This window comes from Lineus longissimus, chromosome 7 (genome assembly GCF_910592395.1).
Source record: "Lineus longissimus chromosome 7, tnLinLong1.2, whole genome shotgun sequence".
Classification (NCBI taxonomy): Eukaryota; Metazoa; Nemertea; class Pilidiophora; order Heteronemertea; family Lineidae; genus Lineus; species Lineus longissimus.
Window position 1 is genome coordinate 12289506 of NC_088314.1, and position 23828 is coordinate 12313333.

General features: G+C 41.0%; 1 protein-coding gene and 1 long non-coding RNA gene across 5 annotated transcripts in view; one reads left to right on the forward strand and one right to left on the reverse strand.

Moving 5' to 3' along the window:
- Positions 1-23828, reverse strand: part of LOC135491759 (ubiquitin-like modifier-activating enzyme ATG7) — a 380340-nt gene that overhangs the window by 49946 nt on the left and 306566 nt on the right. For 3 of the 4 annotated variants that reach the window (XR_010447875.1, XM_064777886.1, XM_064777888.1), the window contains exons 13-14: positions 20200-20315; positions 13347-13431 (exon numbers count right to left, since the gene is read on the reverse strand). Coding sequence is in view for 3 of the 4 variants with exons in the window: in XM_064777886.1 (XP_064633956.1) it covers positions 13347-13431; positions 20200-20315 (201 nt within the window). In the remaining variant the exon portion in view is untranslated. Of the gene's footprint in view, positions 1-13346; positions 13432-19790; positions 19889-20199; positions 20316-23828 lie in introns of those variants that run through there. The other variant, XM_064777889.1, reaches the window with a different exon arrangement.
- LOC135491760 (uncharacterized) lies at positions 21545-22561 on the forward strand. The gene is made up of 3 exons (XR_010447876.1): positions 21545-21886; positions 22010-22090; positions 22322-22561. It is a non-coding gene; the product is annotated as an uncharacterized LOC135491760 (long non-coding RNA).

Sequence of the window (23828 nt, forward strand, 5' to 3'; positions counted from 1 at the left end):
AGGTCAACTTCTATACTGCCATTTTGTAGTGTCGCATTGCATTTTGGGTCATGTGTTCACAACTACACCTTGCCTAAAGTTCTGTTTTACAACTGTTTGATCTAAGTTTACCTGGGTCTAAAAATTTCTTGTGCTGCCCTCTATGCTGTTGGTGGTGGTACAGGGTTTCAAGAGTTCGTGTCACATTTGCACAGGCAATTTATCAAAATTGGCTTAAATTTCAAAGGGGTTTAATAATTTATTTATATCCCTCCCTCTAAGGTCTGAGTTTGAGTTGTTTGAATCAACATTGCAAACATGGGTGATCCACCAACTTTGCAATCTCTACAAGAGAAACGCAGAATCTGTCGCGCGAAGTATACTCGGCAAGAGAATACTGTGATTAGATTTTACAGGGAAGCTGCTACATTGTTGGAAAGGGAAGATAATGTTAGGCAGTTTGAAACAGCAGTGAAAAAGACTGCTAACGCAATGGAGGAGCTCAATGCCATCTACGGTGAATTGAAGGATGTGCAGACTGAGGTGGACTTCCATCCTGATTTAGGGAAGCTTACTGAAGAAGCCTTGAGAGCCGAAACTGAGTCGGAAGAGAAGTACTGCACCCAGTACTATGACATCTCTGCCAAAGTTCAACAACTGCAAGCAGACGCAGACAAGGAAAGGCGCACCCCGTCAGAGAAGTCGAGTGATACCTTCACACCAGAAAACTTTGCCGCTGCTATGAAGGAGACACTGCAATCCGTTCAAACTGGCATTTCGGCAGATCAGTTGGAAAGGATATTGGGCACTCTTGCTCATAAAAAGCGCTATATCCAGATTCCAAAGTTCAAAGGGGACATTGAACTATTTGATCAATGGAAGCAGCTGGTAGAGACGGAATTGGAGAAACCAGGGTACAGTGAAGTTGAGAAAACGCACATCTAATATCCTTAGTTGATGGAGAGGTTTCCAAACTCATCAGTGGACTAAAGGATCCAAGTTCAAGTGACATCCTTGAGTTTTTGGAGAATCGTTATGGAGATGTGTTGTCAAAGATCCAGAAGGCAGTGAATGAGATTGCTGCTGTGCCTGCTGTCACTACTCCCTCAGCAAAGGATTTGGATTCCCTCTTCAACTCTCTAACTTCTAATTGGAATTACATCATGAAATGCACATCAGAGGACAACCACGTCATCAGAGCAAGCTCGATATTTACAGCACTTGTACGCCCCAAACTTCCGAAGGGACTTCTGAAGAAATGGGATGCAGAGACAATCAGAGAGGAGAAGGCAATGTTGAGGACATCAGATCTACCAATCCGGTTCGACACACATTTGGAGAAGCTGCAAGACGCTGTCAAGGTTGCAAGACGAACGGAACCGAGTAAACAAGAAAAACCAGAGAAGGAGAATGAGAAAAGGAAATCTGTAACCAAGGATTACTGGAAGATGTCCAAGGAATCCAAGAAGCCGACGGCACATGCATTACAGATCTCTCAAAAGACGCCTGCTAAATCCAAAGAAGCACAGGAACCCTGTATTTTCTGTGGACTTCGTCATTATGCATCAAGTTGTCCGACAGTGAAATCGATGCCCGCGTCAGAAAGAGTGGAGAAAGTAAAAGCTTCCAAGGCATGCTTCAACTGTTTGCAGACTACTCACTTTGTGGATGCCTGTCGGTCATCTAGTTGTAGAAATTGTTCAAAGAAGCACCACACACTTCTACATTTTGACAAGCCAGAAGCAAGCAACTCTGGGAGCAGCCAGCAGACATCAAGCCGAACAGAAGCCAGTGGAGACGGTAGCAAGCCTGAGACTGTGAGATCGCCACACTACTTCGTGAAAGCCAGAGAGACAGATGGTGATGTACTGTTGCAGACAGGCATGGCGAAGTTAGAGACGAGGAATGCTGTCGCCCATGGACGAGTTTTTTTTACTCTAGGAGTGGAGCCACCTTTGTCAGAAGGCGAATGGCAAAGAGACTGCAGCTACATGGACAACCAGTTGCAGCAGAGTTGACCTTAGCCAGAGGAAAGGTTATGACACTTGATAATCAGCGAGTGAAGTTTCATTTGTCAAGTATACTACCAACGTGGAAGGGAGAGGCTTTTGAAATCATCGCCTATGTTCTAGAATGTCCATGTGCTGATATCAATGAAGTCAAGGAGGATTTGTCAAAGATTGAACCGCTGAGAGGTCTTCAGATAGCAGATGACTTCCCAAGGAAACGTCAACCAGTGGATGTTCTGTTAGGAATCCAAGACACAATGAAAATCTTACAGGACAAGAGAGTCTTTGGATCTGGAAACAGTCTTTCAGCACAGAGGAGTCATATTGGTTGGATCGTGTCGGGAACCTGTCCCACAGATCGAGAGAGCCACACGACGTTGCCAATCAATCACTCTCGGTTTTAACTGACCAGCGAGATCGACATCGCCACCAAACACTGGGAGACTGAGCACACGCATCTGATGAGTCTCTCTTGACGAAACGGCATTTCCTGCACCTTCATGACATATCAGGCACACATGGTTGCTTCATACAATCAATGCACGGTGCCCAGTAGCCAAAATCCCTCATTTTGGTCCTCTCTTGTTGCCATGAGCAACAGAGCATGCAGGCTCAGGCTATGATGTCACTGATGACGTCACAAGGATGCCATGACGTCATCATGATGTCATGACGTCTGGTCAGCAATCACAGCTGTCAGACAATCCCTGAATGATCTCTTCATCCAGTTGCGGTCATGCAGGCGCAGTGGACACCAAATTGCCATGTCAACATCATTTGTACACAAAATTGTTCCCCAAATTTTTGAACCCCCTCACTCTTAGATATGTGTGCGTGTGAACCCAAAACAACACACAGTCGAACCCAGTCCCCACCCCCAAACTGCACATATGTGACCTGCTCCATCGAAATGAGGCTTTTGGGTTAATTTCAAAAAAGTTAAGTTCTCTGCATTTTCTAATAGCCTGTAAAGAATCCTTTCCAAAACTGCAAACTTTTTCAAAATCGGTCCATAAATGGTTGAGAAATCGCATTTTGAAGTTTGGGAAAGGAGCATTATTTCTGGCCTCTTTATCTGAGAAAAGGAGTGACAAAAATCTTGCTTAAATTTGTGATGTATGTATTTCAAAACTACTTAGCAACCAGCATTTTTTATCAAGGTACACCTACAATTTTTTGTCAGGATATTCTACACATCATAACCTTTCAGATTTCATGGTTTCTTACCATGACCAAACCGAAATTTTAAGGCAATATTGACTTTTTCTGAGAATATCAAAATATCGAAAAACTGCCATTTTGAGGTGAAACTTGTGCCTTTCCTGAATATCAAAATATCGAAAAACTGCCATTTTGAGGTAAAACTTGTGCCTTTCCTGATGACCTGTTTGCTCATAAAACAACTAGCAAATTCTTGGTGATCATGACTGCAGAAAGGGTTGATGCTAACACTTCGAACCTCTAAGGACCCCACCCACCCCACTTCCGCCTCTGGGGCGGGGGAGGGGGGAGGGGTGTTGAGACCTACATTTCTTGAAACCAATTTTTAACCCACATATATTGTACATAAGATGAACTTTCAAAGATAAAGACTACCTTTACATGTATTTACTAATAATTATCTGGATGAAGGAAGCATAGGACAGAGATTCATGAAATGGCGGCCATATTGGATTTTAGAAAAAAGGGGCGTTTTTGCGAGATTTCCACTTTTTCTTAATGGTATCTCTATGAAATGAATTGATTTATAATTTCACTTTCTATTATCATAATGATTCTCAGCTGAAATTATTTGGCCTCACCCATACCCCCCCCCCCCCCCCCCGGGACTGTAGCCAAATATTTTCTAGGTTACATGGGTTACAGTAGTAGACTAGTAGGTTTCAATGAGCACTCAGAGTAGAGATTTCCTCTGCAACAGGGACTGGAGCTGCAGACTATTGGTTATCCACTGGTGGACAGACAAGATCCTCGGTCCCAGGAAGACAGAACTCGCGAATATCGTTGAATAAGTAATGCCGTCTGGCAAGATCGAGTCCCTTTGGCACAACAACATCTGGCAATGGGTTAGCCGGCAAATTCCCCTTCATGAGGTTGAATGTCCTCTCCTCTGATCCAGCATACTCCTTGAAGTGAATAATTCCGGGGGAATCTGCCTTGAAACTAAAGTGATGATAAGATTTGATCCCCTGGAATACTCTAAATGTATTCTTTAAATACTGGGTCCAGTCATAGGTGGGGACAAGAGTGTTGTTGTTTTGATCACCAACTAGTTGTGCCCGATTGATATCCTTGGTTGTAGATTCTTCTACAGCCTCAACAATGTCCGCCAATGAAGAACAGAACTTCCTTCTGAATAAGCGCTTGAACAGACCGAAACACCAGTCAGGTGAAAATTTGGTGTGACCCGCTAACATGAAATGAAGGTGCACTGTGTCATTACGTCCAGTAAGTGTCCTCCAACACAAGTATTGAATCATGGCATTGTTTTTATTTTGCCCTGAACAATTATCCGCGCTCAGCTGTAGATGTTTCTCCCCAATGCCGTAATTCTCAAGGAAATGGTGTACAAGGCTGATGACAGCATTAGCTCCTTTGCCACAAGAAACAGCCTCGTCGATTAGATAGTTAATCTGTTGGGGTAAACCTTCTGCGTGAACACCAAAGACTTGGCATTTGCGTGGCGTCTTGAAGTAGATCGGACCAGGCTGCTGGGGGTCAGCAGGATAATGCACCTGCTGCGCATAGTCGAATGCATAATGAAATGCAACGTCTCTTGAGTTCGGAGGTGACTTTTCCAGCGTAGTAATCCCCAAATCCTTTGCTGTTTGTTTAGATGCCTCACACCGTTCCCGGTAGAAAGACCTTTCAGCCGTCGCATTGAACAGGTGACCCTCTTGTCTTTTCAGCAATTGACTCTTGGCTTCCTCATCTGTGTTCACCTAGAGAAAAACAAATGAAAATGTTTATATACAACATTTTATTTTGTAAAGCCTATAGAATTGTGAGGTAAAATGGGGGTAATTGGCCCCAGTTTAATTTTAGCCACTGTATTTGATTGTATATCCCCATAGTCAAATATAGACAGGAGCTATAATTAAACCGGACTAATAATACCCCATTTTACCTTACCGGTAATTGGATTTCATTTTCAAGTTCTCTTTTTCAGATCCAGCAAACCAAACTGACGACAGATAGATAGTGATGACAACTTGGTGATGTGGCTGAAAGATGCCCGTGATGTTACTAAATCACTTAAGACATCAATGGCAAATTCAAATTTGATTTCTGTCTCTGCTCCTCTCTCAGAAGCAGGCCTACATAAACTTAAATATCAAAGAATACAAGTCTATGCTTGGGGATTCAGTCAACCCCATCAGCATGATTGGATTACTAGTATAAAGAAAATAACATACATTTTTTAGAATGAGTGTATTGTTCTTCTGGCAGACCCAACATAGATCTGAAGCTGGTTTGGCAATAACGACGTATGGTACGAGTTGAGCCCACAGTTTCTGGAAGGTAGAACACCCAACAGCATGATGACTGACCGCCTCTGAAGTAGCTTCCTCTTGGTAGAGTTGCCATATAGAAGACTTGGTGTAATTGCTTGGAAGCACTTTAACGTCATCCCTTTTGAAGCCTGGGATCCGTCCTGGTAGTATGACAGCCTGGTCTTCAGCAAAGTTTAGGATGAATCCAATCACTGCTTCGATGTCCTCAAGCTTAAGGGCATGCTTGATATTCTTTCTCCCACCTAAAAAATTAGTGCAAATTTCTTTTAGAGGACAGAATATTTCATATTATCTTATATGTTTACTCAATGGTCACTACTTGTAGGAAGTAACACAGAATACACAACAAGTTGCATTTAAGCATTATAAAATTGCTGGCAAAAACTAACCTGCATGTTTCTCAGGTGGCAGAAGACCTTTCTGTTCATAGTGCTTCTTTAATCGGGTGAGGACATTCTTACTCGTTTCCATGAGGAAGAAGAATGTGTCACGGCAGATGCGCTTGTGGCCGACAAAGAACGAGCGAATCCGTGTGTTGGTGCGTTCTGTTTGAGCTTTCTTCTTAGACTTCTCAGTCATGGCGGAATCATTTAGGCTCATGCAGATCATGCCAAGGAGAATCAAATCTTTTTCAAAAGAAGATAGCTCTTTCATTTTCATTCTAGAAGTAAAAATTAGAAAAGAAACATTTAGATATTACATAAGCAAATGTGCAGGAGTGGGGTGGGTATAGGCCTACATGTGCATCGAATGTCGAGGACTAACAACAAGAGGCCCAAGGGCCTGGCGCTCAGCTGAGTTATTATCATTAATATCTTCCCGGTGTTTAGTTCATTATGCATGAAAATGGCATGCTCCATGGTATTTGATATCCTTTTGCGTTCACTACGGTACCAATGTTTTTGGTTGACATAATTATGCCACTGTTCATTCCTCAATCCTGACCATAATTCGGGTGAAATCATCGTATGAAAATATTTACCGAAACATGAAGTTTATGCCATGAACTGATGAATGAGGATACTCATTGTCATAGCCTCGTTTACAAGTACGAAGTATTTTCCCGCGAATATTCAAAACTGCTTGGCTCCTTGCCAGTTAAATAACATGTGACTATACACAAAATAGAAAACTTTGATGGAAATTGTAAATCATTTTTTTATCTATCAGGGGAAACAAGCTGATGATGACCAAAAATCGTTCATGAGAAATCGTTTTGTTGCTGAAGCTTGCATGACGAAGTTAATGCTAAACCTTTTCTTGTGCTCTACTGCGCCACCGTAGTTTTCTATTTAGACCAGCGATGACGTCATTTCTGGTGATTCCCTACGTTGTCCAATGAGCGCTTTTTAAAATGTGCCATTTGATATTGTACAGTATGCAATGTTTTTTTTCAGCGCTGCCAGTTGCCGAACAGAATGCCGTAGCTCCCTCAATTTCCAATCAATTTTTATGGGAGTGACATTATTGTATTGCTTAGAATGTCTACTTTTTACTCATGAAAGAATCGTAGAACTAAAACTTAATAGGCGAACAGAATCATGCCGATTCACTGCACATACTGTGGGAATTCTCCACTTCAAAATACATCGGCGATGTCATCGCGAACAGAGCATGCACTTCCGATATCGTTTTCACAGAAATGTGGCCAAATTTTCAAGAACTAATTTCTGAAAGTAGTCCCTAAAGACCTTATGACTACCACTGAAACGAACTGGTGATAATATCGCCTCCCAGACTACTTTTTAAGCAGAAAATTGGGTACTTGAGTGTCATTGAGCTCCAAGATTATTGCACATGGCGTAAACAACATGCCGCCATTTTGTCTCCGCTTCGGTATTTCGTACGCCGCTTATAATGCATCTTCTCAATTAAAACCAACATAATAAGGCCTTACATCGTTGATTGAATAGGAACACCACACAAAACACAATAAAGTGGGGGTACAATCGATTACGAAGCTGAAGTGAACAGTGATTTATTCCTGGAGCTACTGCTTTTGTTGTGTAGCTGCCATGTTTTGAGAACTGGCAAATAGGAGACTTCATTGATGGCTGACGTCATCGGGCGGAAATTTGAATCGGCAGAAATAATTAAAAGGCAGGTAGCGCCCTCTCCTGTTAAAATTTTGAACTTTTTCTCAATAAAATAGATTTTCAAGAATTTTATCTTAATATTAGAGCATATTTCGACTAATTCTGCTGCTCCTAGGCCGATATAGGCCAGTTTCTTTCATGCACTCTCGCTCGCAGGAAGTAGGTCGAATGGCGACAAATTTTGTTTTGAAAGTAGAGTTTGACCAGAAGTATCCAGAAATGCAAAATTGAAGTCTCTAGGTCTTACGGTTACAAAATGTGCACCATGGGTTTAACGGACGGACGGATGGATGGATGGATGGATGGACAGACGGACGCCACTGAACAACTTATTTGACAAGCTCGGCTGACTTAGTCAGCTGAGCTAAAAAAGGTTGGCTGAATTCTGAAAATTAGCTTTTCTTTTTACCTGGGGAGGGGTAAATCACACCAGTGCATGTCCAGAAGAGCCGGAAAGAAAAATCTCTTAACTCTGAGAACATTATTATTAAAAGCATACCTGATTTCATTTTGTTCATTTTCTGTGAACTGGTTGAGGCAACGATCACCACTGAAGAGCTGACAATGACAGTGGTTCTTCCTATCTGGAACCGCAACATAGTCAAGCTCGTTTTCGGCAAGAGTTGCTGCCGCCTTCACTTTTACTGTGGCTTCATCCACTGCTTCAACCGCTATGTCTGGAGCTTCAACCTCTGTCTCGTGCTCAGGCTCACTTTCAGCATCGGAATCTGGTGCCAAGGCCTCTGCATGTGCTACATCATGATCATCATCACTTTCATCTGAGATGTCGTCAGGCTCTGGTACTGGATCTGAAAGTAAAAAAGAAACATTAGAGTTTATGAGGTAAGTTAAACAATCAAACATGGACACAGGACTTTTTCAATTAAGTGCGTTATACCAGATACAGGGACACTCTCATCAATACGGTGTATGGAGAAAATTTGCGCATGAGCTGTATCCCGCACGATTCCACTGAAGCAGAGAAAATTTGGGCATGACCTATTGCCCAGATTACAGAAATAAACTGGTAAAATAACCTTTGGATAGTCATAGGCCACTGCATCCAACTCTGAATGGGCCACAGAAATTAGATGCTAAGCTATTTGCAATGTCTGTCTCTGTGGACAGGCACGTGACAATGACAATAATCATAACAAGACAATCACAAATCATGATGATTGATGTGAACTTCTCAGTTGAAGACAGTTCATAATAGGCCTATGGCCTACAGCCAAAACTACAACTTAGTACAACTACCACAGCGACAGAAACAGGCAAGTCCATATCCAGTTCGAAGAGAATTATACCAATGAACAAGAAGTCTGGCTGTAGTGTACTATAAGTGTAGGCCTACCATGCTTGGCACTCACCAGTGAAATAATCCTGCAGAACGTCCGCTATATCAGTGCCTCCAAAACCCATTCGGTGGGCATTATTTAGCATCCGAGCGATATTGCCCGCATCATTATCATCTCCACTCATAACTGCACAAGGCTCGCGTGAATACACTAGATAATAATGCAATATTTAACGATTAAAAAGGCAAAACACTGTAAAACTTCTTAATTGAATTTCCACACAAAGATAACCGGAAATCCTAAAGCAGTCACTGCGCCTGCGTAAAGAGGCTTTCGCGCATGCGTGATAACTTTTGACCAATCAGGTGCTTCGTTACTCCTTGCCTTCGGCTCCGTCACGGCAACAAGGGGCATGTTGTTTATACTTGTTTAATCGAATGTCATTGGTTGAATTGTTATTGAAATCATAGAAGGAGGCGGTGACTAACAAACTGACGTCACAACCTTTCCAGACATATATGATAAAGCCACGTGGGTTACGATCGATGGCGGTGAGAGATGGGAAGTTTTTGGCGATTTTCCGCTATTGTTTTAGGGAATTTTAGGCAGTTTTACTAGGTATGTGATTCCTAAACTCAATCTAAAACATCTTTAAAGTTCGTTTTGGGTAAAATGACCATTGCTAGCTGAAAGTTAAAGGAATAAAGTATTGGAAAAGATGAAAAACGCGAAACCATTAAAATTGGCATCAGCTGACTTTAGCAGCTTGTAGTGCAAAATCTACATGTGCGACTTCCGCCTCATTTCGATGGAGCAGGTCACATATTAGTCACATGAAGACCACCAATATGCCTCATCCCAGCTAGCTCCTGTCGCATAGTCCCCTTCAAGAAAGCCTTTTCAAAACTCGGAGAAAACCCAAGTGTATTTGTTGAAATTTGCAGTGTGCATGTGCGTTTGTATATGATTTCCTTTCTTGCGAAATCATAAAGATCACATGACCTGCAGTTGTGGACTGGCCACATACCTGTCATAAAGTTTTAAGCCGTTTTCCCTTTAAAATGGTACTTTCTACATGCTCATAACTTTTTCTAAGACGTAATACGGGAGGAACGCTTTCATAGCCAAATAGACTTATACTAGCCTGTCAAACTTTCGTTGACATATAATGCAGTGCATTGCATTTGTTCATTTACCGGTATTGGGTGTGTAATGTATGGAAAATAATGTAGGCCCAGTTCATGCGGCTCCTCCTGGTTGTGCGTAACAGCATAGACTGCGAATGGCAGTTTTATTGTAACTTGAAAATACCTCACAATTCCAGCAGGCTACTTTGTCGCTATTCTTTGTGTACTCTGACCAGTGTCACTATCAAATGTCTACAACATCATTGTTATTTTGACAAGAAACATGAGAAAATGTCAACTTCTTGTGAAGCGGTCCGCCATGTTTGTTCATCTAGCGACAGCGTTCGGGTTTGTTTTGATTACGTCGATGATGTTTATGAATACAAAGAGGCTATTCTTATTACAAATTTTTGTCTGGATTTCAGAGTCATTCTCCTGTAGTTGTAATATTAATGTGTAATACATAATTGTGAAACATTACGATTATTTTATTCGGATGATTGGGAAGAATTTTTTTGCAACACCGTTTTGTGTAAAATGAACATACATGCATGGCGTTCATGTGTGTTTTGATCTTCAACTTCGACGCAATGACTGACATGCACTGAGCAAATTTAACGAGACAGAAAGCCAAAAACGGTAACACTACCTATTTAAAGAAGCTACGGGAGTCACTCTATACTATGACTTTTCAAATAACAGTTGTCATGGCCAACTGTACCTAGTAAATCAAGACAAAATACAGAGAAAACTCACCTTGGTTTTCTGTCAAAACGTCTACCATACTTAGATGAACTGAGCGCATGAATCTGGGTTTCTCTACGTGTCTTTTCTTGGCAATATCAATTAGAATTAGACAAAATAACTCTACGTAATGACCAGTTCCAAATACCACTTTCTAGCTGCTTGTTATGACAAATTTAGATTGGGAACTATGTTTTGAAATGAACGTACACACTCTATATACATTCGCAAAACGGCCATCACATTATCAGCCTCGGCTGTAATGCATTAGAGCAATGCCTTATGTGTAGCACCTTCAGTACATTACAGAGACAGGTAGGATTGAGGCCATTTTGCCAGTTTTGAGAAGACAGCAATTTCCAGCTTAAAATCTCTCAATTACTGCTAATTATGGGGCATTTAGTCATTCTGCTGTGAATAGCTATTATCCTATCGAAACAATAGTTCAAAATATTGGTATCCTGGCACATTTCCTGGGTCAGCTACAGCAAAATTCTAATGAAAATGCAACTATTTTGCTGGAACTGCTTTTGACCAGCTCCAGCTGCAAAGCCAGCGTAGCTAAAAATCAAATAGAACTAATAGTTCATGTCAGTGCAACGAGGGATAGAATCTGTCATCATTGCGGCAAAACAGTCGCAACCTCGTATCGGTACTACGCTCAATATCAGTATCACAATCTCTGTATCGGCGAATTAAGTTACATTCGGCAAGGCTTATATCTCCGCTTCTCATTAATAAAGACCAAGTTTAAACTTAGCCAACGTGAAAACGTGCATTTTGGCAAAATATATACAAATTTTTGCGGAAGGTTTCGCTAGTGATATTACCTATAGTCTATTTCCGAAGAGAGTGTGGCGGCTACATCAAACAGACCCCTGTTGAGCAGCCACTTAACTTATCAAGTCAGCCATAAATATCTGAGCATCCCCAGCCTCTCCTTGGAGTTTCAGGTAGCTATGACCTGTTCTAAACTTTTTGGAATATAGCATTTTGATTGCTTGCATACATTTATGTGTAGATGATAATTCATATGAGGCATTCATATGAACATTTTACTCTAAAATTCAGAACAGGGTATTGTTTTGCTTGGAAACAGCGGACCTCACAGTTTACTGGGAATTTCCTGTCTCGGTCAGAGTATTTATAGCATGGTTTGAGCTTTCAAATTGCTTACAATGATGTAGGATGTATAGCAACATGTAGGTAAACTTAGATTGAATCAGAATGAATTAATGGTACCGACTGGTACAGGCTTCTGGGATCTGAAGATTGCTTCATTTTGTTTGAATCATCAAGGTTGTCTCACTGGTAAAATCAGAATGGGGTTAAGCCACTTGATAGCATAGTAGGCCACATGTGGTGATAAGCATAACACTGCATTCCAATGCGATAGCTACTGCCTTTGTGGATGGTTTGCCGCCACACTCTCTTCGGAAAGAGACTTTAGATATTCAGCCTATGCCGATGCAGAGCGCAGTTGTATGCTTCTATACCTGGATAGAGACTGCGTTGATCTGTCCCCTCAAGTCAATACATGAGGTTTGTCACTCGCTGCGCAAGTGCAGTATGGCGGAGACGAATATAAAAATAAACATTCTCTGGGAAACTGCCTGTTTTTTAGCTATTCCAGACCCACAATCTGTATTCTCAATCGCGGACTCGTAAACGCTTCGAGGATAATTTTTTCCCAAAATCTGGACCCAAAGGGGTTAAATTCACCATATCATGCAATGATATCATCTTTTAGCATAGCCACGAATGAAAAAATATACAGAAATCAGATTAAAAGCATCGAATTTGAGGACAGGAACAATATAGGGTTGATCGGGTAAGAATAAGTACTCAAGCCCTGCTCGTACACCTCTCTGCCTGCATAAAATCATCCCTCAGAGGTACCAGTGACCAAAAAATGCACCAAAGTGATCTGCATTTTTGGGTACAACCGCGAGCTGATTGGTTTAATACAGGTGCGTGACCTGCTGTATTGTCAGACTGTATTAAAAATAATATCAACCATTTCATAATTTATGCATTCGTTCACGTCACTTCACAGTCGACAAACAGCTCAAATTCAACTGTGCAATGGCTTCACTCAGCTGGAAACGACGTCTCAACACTTAAATCTTATAAACTATACAAGAAAAACTGTGACTAACACCATAATCCAAGAACCTTCAGGCAAACTTCCCAAAGCTGACAGCAGAGACACAATTCAATGTATGTGATCCTGTACATTTGTATTCAAATGCATACGGTTTAAAATAGTGCCCACATGGCCTTGTAATTTCAACAAAAGAACATTCATTTCAGAAATTACAACGCAAAATTGTGAGAAATGTAGCTATTTTAATATGAATTCGGCAGTTTTTCTGGCCAAATGAGAAACAAGTATTGGAAAACAACAAAACAATAAACAATAACAAATCCTGGCGGGATACAAACCATGCACTAATGGAGGTTTCTGTGGAACTATAGTCGTGATTCGGTCCATGCAGGAACCAGAACAGGATGCCGTCCAGCCCCCTCTAATATCACTCTGCTAAAGCAGAGAGTTAGCAGACTAAAGTTGACTTACCTGATGAGGAACAAGGCCCAATGAACTCGCTGGCTCTTTGATAAAATGTTCATCTTTTGCACTGGTGTCGGCTGCAGCATAACCACTGCAGAAAAAAATAACAATACATGTAATTGGTGATGCAACAAAAAGTACCAGTGGCCTCTGACTTGCAGCATGGCTTTGGAAGTAGCATATAGAGATGGGCCATGATGCCATGTCATCACATACTCCGTTGAACATAATGTAAAATTGCAAAAATAGCATTACAAAGTGAGCATAACCCCTCAGCCCACACATGTTGAAGGTAACATGATAGTGTAGTGGCCTTAATGGGCTATGCGCAGCATACATGAGATAAAGCTGAAAGTAGTTTGTAAGTGAACGAGACCTTTTTTTGCTGATTTTGCAAAAGTACATAATGACACTACAAGACAACACTACAGCCCAACAATAGGGACCAGTTGACATTTAAAGGCATCCAAAGTGCATACAAAATTGATAAACACCAATTCATAATTCGGCTTCGGCCTTTCCATACCCGGGTATGGAAAGGCCGAGCTAAAACCCCTGCTATTGGAGTACAAGCTATAGAAGGAAGTGGGCCAAATGCGCAATCGCTATCATTTTGGTTCCCATTTCCACTTCCGCTGTGCTAAACGGATCCGAAGCTACCCCAAAAGTGATAAGAACCAGACTAGCTTTTCCTATTGTATTCATGCAAAATTGGGACGGGTACAAGCTGGCTTGCAGAGCAACATGGCGCATGGTTTTAACGAAAATATTAACTTGTGGGAAACGAAAAATGGATGGCTTAAATACGCCGAAAACAGCTGGCAAGGGGGTTGTAACGTTTGGTACTTATTGTATTTTCCTCCACTTATGATTATATGTGTAAATTACATTCCGAGCAGTGATATTCTTCAAAAAATGTTCAACTCGATCACGTCATCGAGATATCACGTCGTCGAGTCATTGAGTCGAATACCACCAGCCGGAGTGTAGGGCCTGCATCATGATGATGCTGGCTAGACTGCAGAATAGCCGGGACACTTAATAATATTGTTCACCCTGTAGTATGTAATTGTCTACTGTAGTGTATGGTCTTGATCAGAGGATATACCCCTCTTCAAAAATTCAGTCCCAGATATGAGGATGGTACGTTTTGAGAAATTTAAGAAGTCTTGCACATGACGGATATGACATATAACAAGCCTATCTCCTTCAAAGAAACACTGCGTTGTGCTCAACTGCAAATCATGCATAATCAGGTGGACATGTGGTTGGCCTTGAAATTAGCATAATCAATCTGCACAGGATGATGCGGCATTTTCATTGGCGGATCGTCAACTTATTCACAGCATTATTATAGGCAATCTCCTTGCGCATGAATGGAACTCTCAAACTGTACCATGAACATATCTGGACCAGAGATTCGAAGTGGGGTATTGTCTCTCCAGCTGTAAAACCCAAAATAATCAATCAAGTGTCCCAGTCATTGTGCTGTTGTATCGAATGCCTCGTTGCAAAGGCCTGAACTGACATTGGGGACAGTGGTTAAAATGAAACAGGCAATTTTTTGCTAACTGCAGAGACATGACTGAGTCAATTTACTACTAAACCTTGCATGGTGACATTGTTAATGCGGAACTACTTTCTAGAATGCTACCAATGATGACCTCATTGGTAGTAACAATTGAGTTCGTCATTTCTGCATAGACTTTATCAAAACCTTGCATGCATGATGATAATATTGTTAGGGGTAAGGTACAGTACAACCACCCCCCGGGGACACCTCTGCCAGGCGGACACCTCTACTTTACGGACACCTCCGCCCAGTCCCGATTTTTACTAAGTCATTTCCAATAACAAAAACCTCTGTAGGGCGGACACCTCTCTATTCCGAATTGCGGACAGGGCGACGGTCATTTTTTGGCCCGATTCCCTCCCAATTACGGACAGTCGGCAAAATCAATGGCTTCCTGTGTGCGCTTGGATAATCAGATAGGCCTGAGAGGTGAGATGTTTGCGCAATTAATCAAGGTAATTACCCAATGACACCTTGCTTTTGTATCCTAATCAAGCCGCGGCATTTGTTTAGTCATCTTCTCAGCTTTTCACTCATTGTCACCTGACAGTGTCAGCGACACTCACAAATCCACGCCGTGTTGTCAATGCTGCGGCGAATAAGCGTGAGTAGAGAAATTAAAAAAATATTAATTGTTGATCAAAGGTGGCCGATGAACTAAAATTGCACGGTTTTTTCACACATCATGGCGTACTGTTGAGATTTTGCAATAAAAAGGGCGCATTTTACTCTAGAAATCATTCATTCTCCGAATACCAAAGAAGTCACGTCATTCAACGCAACACCGATCAGTTTACAAGTTCGAGATTTCAACGCAAGATGCCGACACAGAGCAAACCAAGAACAGCAAGGCGGGAACTTCAACTGCAAGACAAGATCAAGTTGATAAAGGCCAAGGACAGCGAGGGGAAGTCATGTCGTCAACTTGTTGAGATGTTTGACATCGGGAAGACCCAAGTTTCGACAATCTTGAAGAGGAAGACCGAATATCTCGATGCATATGAAGAAAATGCACCAACAGAGAGGAAGAGGCTCAAGGTGTCATCAGAGTTGCACAGCCTCCCAGTATCCAGACCGATGATCCAAGAGAAAGCCAGACAGATCGCCCTTGGTTTAGACAAGAAAGACTTCAAGGCATCGAATGGTTGGCTAGAAAAGTGGAAGACCTGGCACAACATAAACCAAGCGACAATTTGCGGCGAAAGTGAGAGTGTCGATGACAATATGGTTGATGAATGGAAGAAGAAACTGCCTGAACTGGTTGCCGGCTACGACCCGAAAGACATTTTTAACATGGACGAGACTGGCCTATTCTACCGCGCCTTGCCTTGTAAAACGCTGAGAGTACGGGGTGACGAAAGTGGGAGGCAAGAAATCTAAAGACCGCATCACAGCGTCATTATGCGTCAACCTCGAGGGTGATTTTGAACAGACTCTCATCATTGGAAAGTCGGCCAACCCGAGATGTTTTCGAAATCTTTCCAAGCGCCACCTGCCAATCGCATGGGAACACAACAAGAAAGCGTGGATGACGGGAGAAATTTTCGGCCGTTGGGTAAAATCATTCAACACCAGAATGCGACTCCAGGGAAGACACGTCCTGCTCTTCATCGACAATGCCCCGTCACACCCAAAATACTTCAGCCTGTCCAACGTCAAGATAATCTTCCTGCCAGCCAACACCACGTCCAAGCTTCAGCCTCTCGACCAAGGAATCATCGCTGCAATCAAGAAGAACTACAGACGCCGTCTCCTCCAGGCCGTTCTTCTTCGAATGGACAAAGGGGAGGACATTTCCAAACTCAGCAAATGCGTGTCTGTCCTTGATGCATGCGAGTGGGTGACGGCCGCAGTTAAAGAAGTCAAGTCCACAACGGTTAGAGCGTGTTTTGCCAGGTCCGGCTTTACCGATGATGTTATCGACGAAGATCCAGAGGACAACCTCCCCCTTGCGCAGCTCATCCAAGAGGCTCAGATTCACTTTGGCATCGACGACATTATGGATGTCGAGGATTACATTGGCTTTGTCGGTGATACGGCGGTTACGGATGACATAATGGAAGGATACGAGCAGCGTCTTTTAGAGGAATTTCGCACACCAGCCGCAACTGCAAACGCATTTGTTGACGACAAAGTACGCACTGCAGAAATCGCTGACGATGACGAAAATGAAACGGCTGAGCCAGAATGCGAGATCAACTCCAACGCAATGGCTCTTCACTATGCATCGCAACTTCACCTATTCTGCTTAGATCGGGACTATGGTGACGTGTTCCAGAACATTCTGAAATCTGAGACCTCACTACAAGAACGCATTTTAGATTCGAAACGGAATGCTAAGCAGACAACATTGGACAGTTTCTTTCGGCATTAGTGCTTTAGACATAAACTTTGCAATCATCTACCGGTACAATATTGTTACATGATGTTGAATGATATTGAATTTATTCAGAGTGCCTAGGCCTATGCCTGGCTGGGCCTAAAAGTGCATGTGCTTAATTAAACTACAGAATGCAAAGCTATGTTATGACATTAATTGCAGTTTGAGTTGTTTGTCCCATTGTGCTAATAAAGTCTAGTGTATGTCCATGTAAAATAAACACGTACAATAATGTTTGAAATAAAACACGAATTGTTCCAATATATTTGTTTGTCATTTTTATTTCATTCTCTCTATAAAAATATTCCCTCCTGAATGGAAATGAGTTCAATACTTCAGTAAACTACTTCCCTCCTGAATGGAAATGAGTTCAATACTTCAGTACTCGAAGGACTCCACCTGTTGGTCAATTATGGCATAACCTCCCTATTAAGGACACCTACTCTATTAAGGACACCTGGGCCCAGTCCCATGGGTGTCCGCAAGAGAGAGGTTGTACTGTACTTACTTCCCAGTAATATTAATGGTCATCTGAATATGTAATCCAGTACTACTGTGTTCTATCCATTAGTCAATTTCTGTGTACGTATAAAATGGTCCGATTGAAGTACACAACTAAGAGAGTATTGGTAATTTAGAAACATATCTAATGTTTATATGTTCACCCACTGCTAAGGTCTTTGTTTATGTCATTACGTGCTTCTGCTGATTTAGGTAAAACCAACTGGTGTAGTAATATAAAGTCTATTCTTAACAGGTTAGGTGCGTCCAATTTATGGCTTGCAAACAATGCGGGTGATAGGAACTATGTGTTAAAATTCCTTGAAATAAGGACCAAGGACCTTTTTTTACAGGAGTGGCGTAGCACTTTATTTAATTCTCGTAAGCTACAATTGTATAAAGATTTAGTCTCTCCAGTTTTTGGTTTACATAAGTATCTTGATTGTTCTAATTACAAGCATTTTAAACAGTTAACAAGATACAGAACTTCTACCCACTCCCTCATGATTGAGGCTGGGAGACACCAAGGCGTACCCAGAGAAAACCGTTTTTGTGAATTTTGTAATGATATCATTGAAGACGAATATCATTTTTTCCTACAATGTCCAAAATATGATGTACCGCGGCAACGCTTTATTAAACCCTTCTATGCAGCACATCCAAATATGTATAAATTGTCATGTCTTTTAAATTGCTCAAGCAAAAGTCAAACCTCTAATCTTGTCAAATACGTATGGGAGGCAGAACGTATCCGTGTTGCATGCAACATGCACTGCTAGTTCTGTCTTTCTTTACTTTATCGTTCGTATTTCACCATTTTCTTGTCAACCTTCCTCTACCCCCAGCTGTGTTTATACCGTCTGTCATCTTGTAATTTCTTGTAATTTTTGTGTTGAAATTTCCTCTGTAATCACTACAAACTATTAGTTTATGTGAATAAAGCTATTATTATTATTATGACTTGTTTTCAGATTCAAGTCTTATTGTATTTGTTCTAATTAAAAGTCTAAGTCATGTCGAGGCCTCGCAACGACAAATCAACCAATAGTAAGATTACTGTTTTATGATTTATAATGACATTTAATGGCATTCCTATGTCCAGACATACGAGAACCACGCCATCAACATTCATGCAAAGTGCGGGGTATCCCCTGAATGACCTATCATCATACCTCAACCAGAACCCTGTCTCACAGTTTGCTATTGCTGTGCTAAAACCACCGGATTGAGTGAATGAAAAGTTGATGATAATATGATAGAACAACAAGCAAGCTCAACTGACCATGCATGCAAAAAACCATTCTTCATAGTACCAGGTACAGACCAATGCCTGTATGATTCAATGCATTGCATGATCAGCATACATGTATTATGAACCAGTGAATCTATGCATAAAGTTGCATAAGGTTATCTCAATTGTACAATTACTAAGCCTACACAGTACTTCATACCAAGTACATATGCACATCTCTGATGCGATACACGGTTAGAATCCCAACGGTAAAAATCAGAATGGTAAAAAATTCGAAAGGTAAAAATCCCAAATTTTAGAATATTTTACTAATTCGAAAAAAAATTGGAACAAAAATATATTACGAAAACTTTTAAGACTAATTTTTCACCAAAAATTCCTTAAATCTTTTCCAAAAAAAAATTGCTGAAAAAAATCAGCCTCATAAAGTTGTTTTTTTCCTACCTTCTTCGGGGGGGGGGGGGGGGATACACAACACAAACATTTTCTTTTCGAAGAAAGTCAGTAGACATGTTTCCCATCTTTGATTCATTTTGACAAATAAAAAACAACTCACAATTTGATAAAATGAGAAACCACTAGGCCTACATGATTCATAATTTTTTTACCAATTTCAGAAAAGAAAAGTTGAACAAACACATTCCAAAATGGATCACAAAATATTTCCAAAAATCTCAAAATATTCCAAATATCTGAAAAGAAAAAGATTCTGAAAATTTTTTTTATTTTCGGATTTTTACCTACCTGAACATTTTTGGGATTTTTCCCGTTCGGACTTTTACCCACATTCCAAAACAAAGACCCTGGTATCACGTGATGTGGTCTCATGAGCAGTGTACACACTTAAGAAAAAATTTCACATTTTCAGTTGCCAGCTTTCATGAGAGATAGACAGAAGTAGTTTTTCACATGTTGCACGTGCTCGGATAGAGTCCGAAAATCACCAAAAACTGCCAAAAGGCACAATGGCACTCCAAGACCTTCATAACGATGTAATGCCTAGCATCATCAATGTTAATATATCAGCCCTGGAAACTAGACAGCTAGACCGACAGACATCGCCCACCTCGAGAATACCCTCTCTAGTCTTTAAGGGCTCAGGGGTAAAAATGAGTTCTCAGATGTTACATCATTGGCAGTCTATTATACTCACCCCTCAGGATGCTGAAGAACAGACATCAACAGTTCAACAGCCAGGGCACTGGCCAACATGGACATGCCAGGCCTGGAGACGGTACACTGCTGGTCTAGGGTGCGGTCATGAGTCGACTGAAATAGACATGTAATGGTTAAAAGTACAAATTGCATTAGAAATGACCAGGGCCATTGTGTTCACCTCATGTGAAGGAAAGATGGATAAAGAGCATGGTATTGTGTCATGTTGTGTTAAGGGCTGACCAGAGTACCACCATTTTGGCTAGAACTTGAAATCACAAGGCAACTAGAACTTCTTCAAAATGTAGTGAATGCTCATTTATTACCCCGGAGGCTGTGCTCTGGAAAACAAAGAACAGACTCCAGCATTGAAATGCGCATTCAATTCATTTTGAAAGAGTTCTAATTGCTTGAGGATTTGGAGGTCTAGCCAAAATGGTGGTACCTATGGTCAACCCTTAAGTCTGATGTAGGTCAAGCAATAACGAAACACAGCTGTTTCAGCTAAGCCTAAACATGACATCGAAATAAACCATTCTGCCTACTAGCCTGCTGCCCAACGATTGGTCCATGCGAAAAGCCTGTTAACCGCTATGTAAACATTGTCGCCAATACACATCTCACACATTATCGCAATACCCATTCAGCCAAAGGGTTAATGCATTGGCATCGTTCAAACATCAGTGCGCTTCTGTACACGTGCTCGAATTAGATACGACGGTTTTCATTGGCTCATAAGTTGTGTCACATGACCATTCACCCGGCAAGAAAATTTCATGAAATTTGGACCAAAATTAACGAAACAGTGGCGATTTCCATGTTTTTTATCGATTTTTCGACAAGTTACAGATTTTGGAATTCTTCAAGACTAGATAGCCGGGTAGGCATAATATCATATATCATAAATACCCCGGCTGTTTTGCATAACTCATTTCAGTTTCGTACAGAATCGTGCGTTTATTCTGAAATTTCTCAAACTTTGATCTGCTCAAATTCAAATGGCCGACTTGCAGACAGAGATTGAGATGGGGTGCCAAGTTCATCGTACAACATCGAATTCCCTTGATCGTTATTTAGCAAAACGAGTTACTTCCAGTTTTCATTTAAATCTTTACTTTTAAAATATATATCTATTTTATGTTAGTTTGCTGTCTATTCATGCAGAAAATGCATTTGAAAAACAAATGTCTAAAAATAGTTGAGTTTTGAAGTTCGATAGTCGGGTCTATTTTGGTGAAAGGGGTACAGCATGGGTATTAGTACAATAATAAGTCATGATCGTGCTTATGAACTAGCCATGAGTTAAAATATACCATAGTTGATGTTGAAAATATCTTTACAGATGTAATTGATAAATATAGTCTTAAGAATTCGCCAAATATAGAAAAGTTCTTGGTATATTATCCACCTGTTAGCAAAATGAACTCGCCCATTGACCCACATTCCAGTTTGTTGTGGTATTTTTGTACAGGGTGATGCCAAAACAGTGCCTTTTGTTGACTGGTAAACAGTCCTTCAGTTACTAAAATGCCTTTTTCCTTTAATTTCAGCTGGTTGCATGGTGTGTACTGCAGATAACTTCTCGACTTAATCCGGCTGATGTGATGCTTTAGTTGATTCGAGAGGCTACATGTATATGACCCAGTACGTCGACATCATTGATCCGGCAGTGAACAAGATAAGTGGTAAGTTAAGCGATGTTTCCCTTCATCTATGTATTCACAAACAGATGATTGAAATAATTATACTGTATTCCCGTAGGCTTTGTATGCATGTATTCTATTCTAATAAATTACTCTTTATTTCAGGTTCAGCCTCCAAGATGTGTCACCAGAAATGCAACCGACATTATAGACAGGCGTGATTACTACTCTGATTTTGGACTGATGGTAAGTTCAGAGGCTATTTTGATTGCAATTAAATATTATTTGAATCTACATTGAAATAAAAGTGGACATCTGTAGGATACTTCCTTTCTTTCTCTAGATTCAACACTGGTCAGTGTCAGAATTGAATTAGAATAGAAGCTGTGTCTGTTGGAGCCACCCCCAGTTACCCCCCCCCCCCCCTCCCCCATTTAGCCACTGCCATTATGTTTACACTCGCCTTTACAATTCCAGGTATACTCGTCTTCAAAATGGACCTGACTAGGAATGATGATGGTGACTTCCCTCCTCAGAAAAAAGCTCGGTTGGATTCGAAAGTTGGTGCAGGCGGTCATTAGCGATATTTCGGTCGTAAACGCAAGAAGTCCAAGAAATCCACTGACAAATCAGGAAAACGTATATTCAATGTCGGCGACACGTGTTTGTTCAGATTGGACTCAAAAGTTTATCTTGGAACCGTCCTTAGTCAAGTTGATGAACATCATTTCAAAATTGAGGACTAGACAGGAACAGTGCGCACCTTCATTTGTCTGTCACTTTGATTAAAAGAAAGTTAAAGTTGAAACTTCTATAGCAAGGAATATGAAGATGTGAACTTTGTATTATTATTTTTTGAATGTATGAGTCTATTGAATGTAAATTAAATGCATATTGTGAATAATTAATAATAATAATATTGTGTACATTGAAATCATGACTTTTAATTTTTGTGTACTGGTACTGCCTTGATATGTTGTCCTCTGTGACTGTTGCCTCATCTCTCGGAATAACAAGACCCCAAGCTGGATGAGACACCTACATCCCCTGCATATAAAAGATAGGTTGTGACATAATGTCCTCTGTGACTGTTGTCTCATCTCTCTTAATAACAAGGCCTCAAGCGGGATGAGACAACTACATCCCTTGCCTATGATAATAAAGGTTGTAACATATAATGTCCTCTGTGACTGTTGTCTCATCTCTCGGAATAACAAGGCCTCAAGCTGGATGAGACAACTACATCCCTTGCCTATGATAATAAAGGTTGTGACATGTCCTTGGTGACTGTTGTCTCAACTTCACTCCCGGAATTACAAGACCCCAAGCTGGATGAGACACCCGTTGTCCTGCCTATGATATCATAGGTTGTGACCTGTCGATTTTTGCAACTAACTGTCTCATCTTGGTAGGCCTGCAATAGGACACATTTGTCCTGCCTATATATACTATAGGTTAAGACCTGTTCTTTGCGACTATTTGTCTCATTTGTGTACAACAGGGCACCAATCTTTCATACCACAACATAAGTAATGGGCATGGCATTTTCAAATGACGACCATTCTTCACAACGAATAACGAAGTAGGCCCTTTTAAAATGCCTTTTATTTGTCTTTGCCTGAGTGCAAACCTAATCTAATCACAGCCATACAAAGCTATGTTATATGCAGAATATTAAAATGCTTTTTACAGAAGAATTGGTATCTGGGCTGAAACATAATAGAGGTGCAAACAATCATCAATATTTTTACAGAAAAACTCCATCAAAGTCATCTTTTATACACTACACAGTGCAGGCCCAAGCCTATCCAAGATGGCAGCCGGAATATAATACACAAAGCTTGGTTCAGGTCAAGTTGGTTCTAATAAACGCATGCAATCTTAATTACGACTAACACAATTAAGGGGCATACATGGGTGGATTCAGGCCTTTTATGTAATCCTTAAGCGGTTGGGGTGAGGAACTGGGTTGTTTATTGGGGTA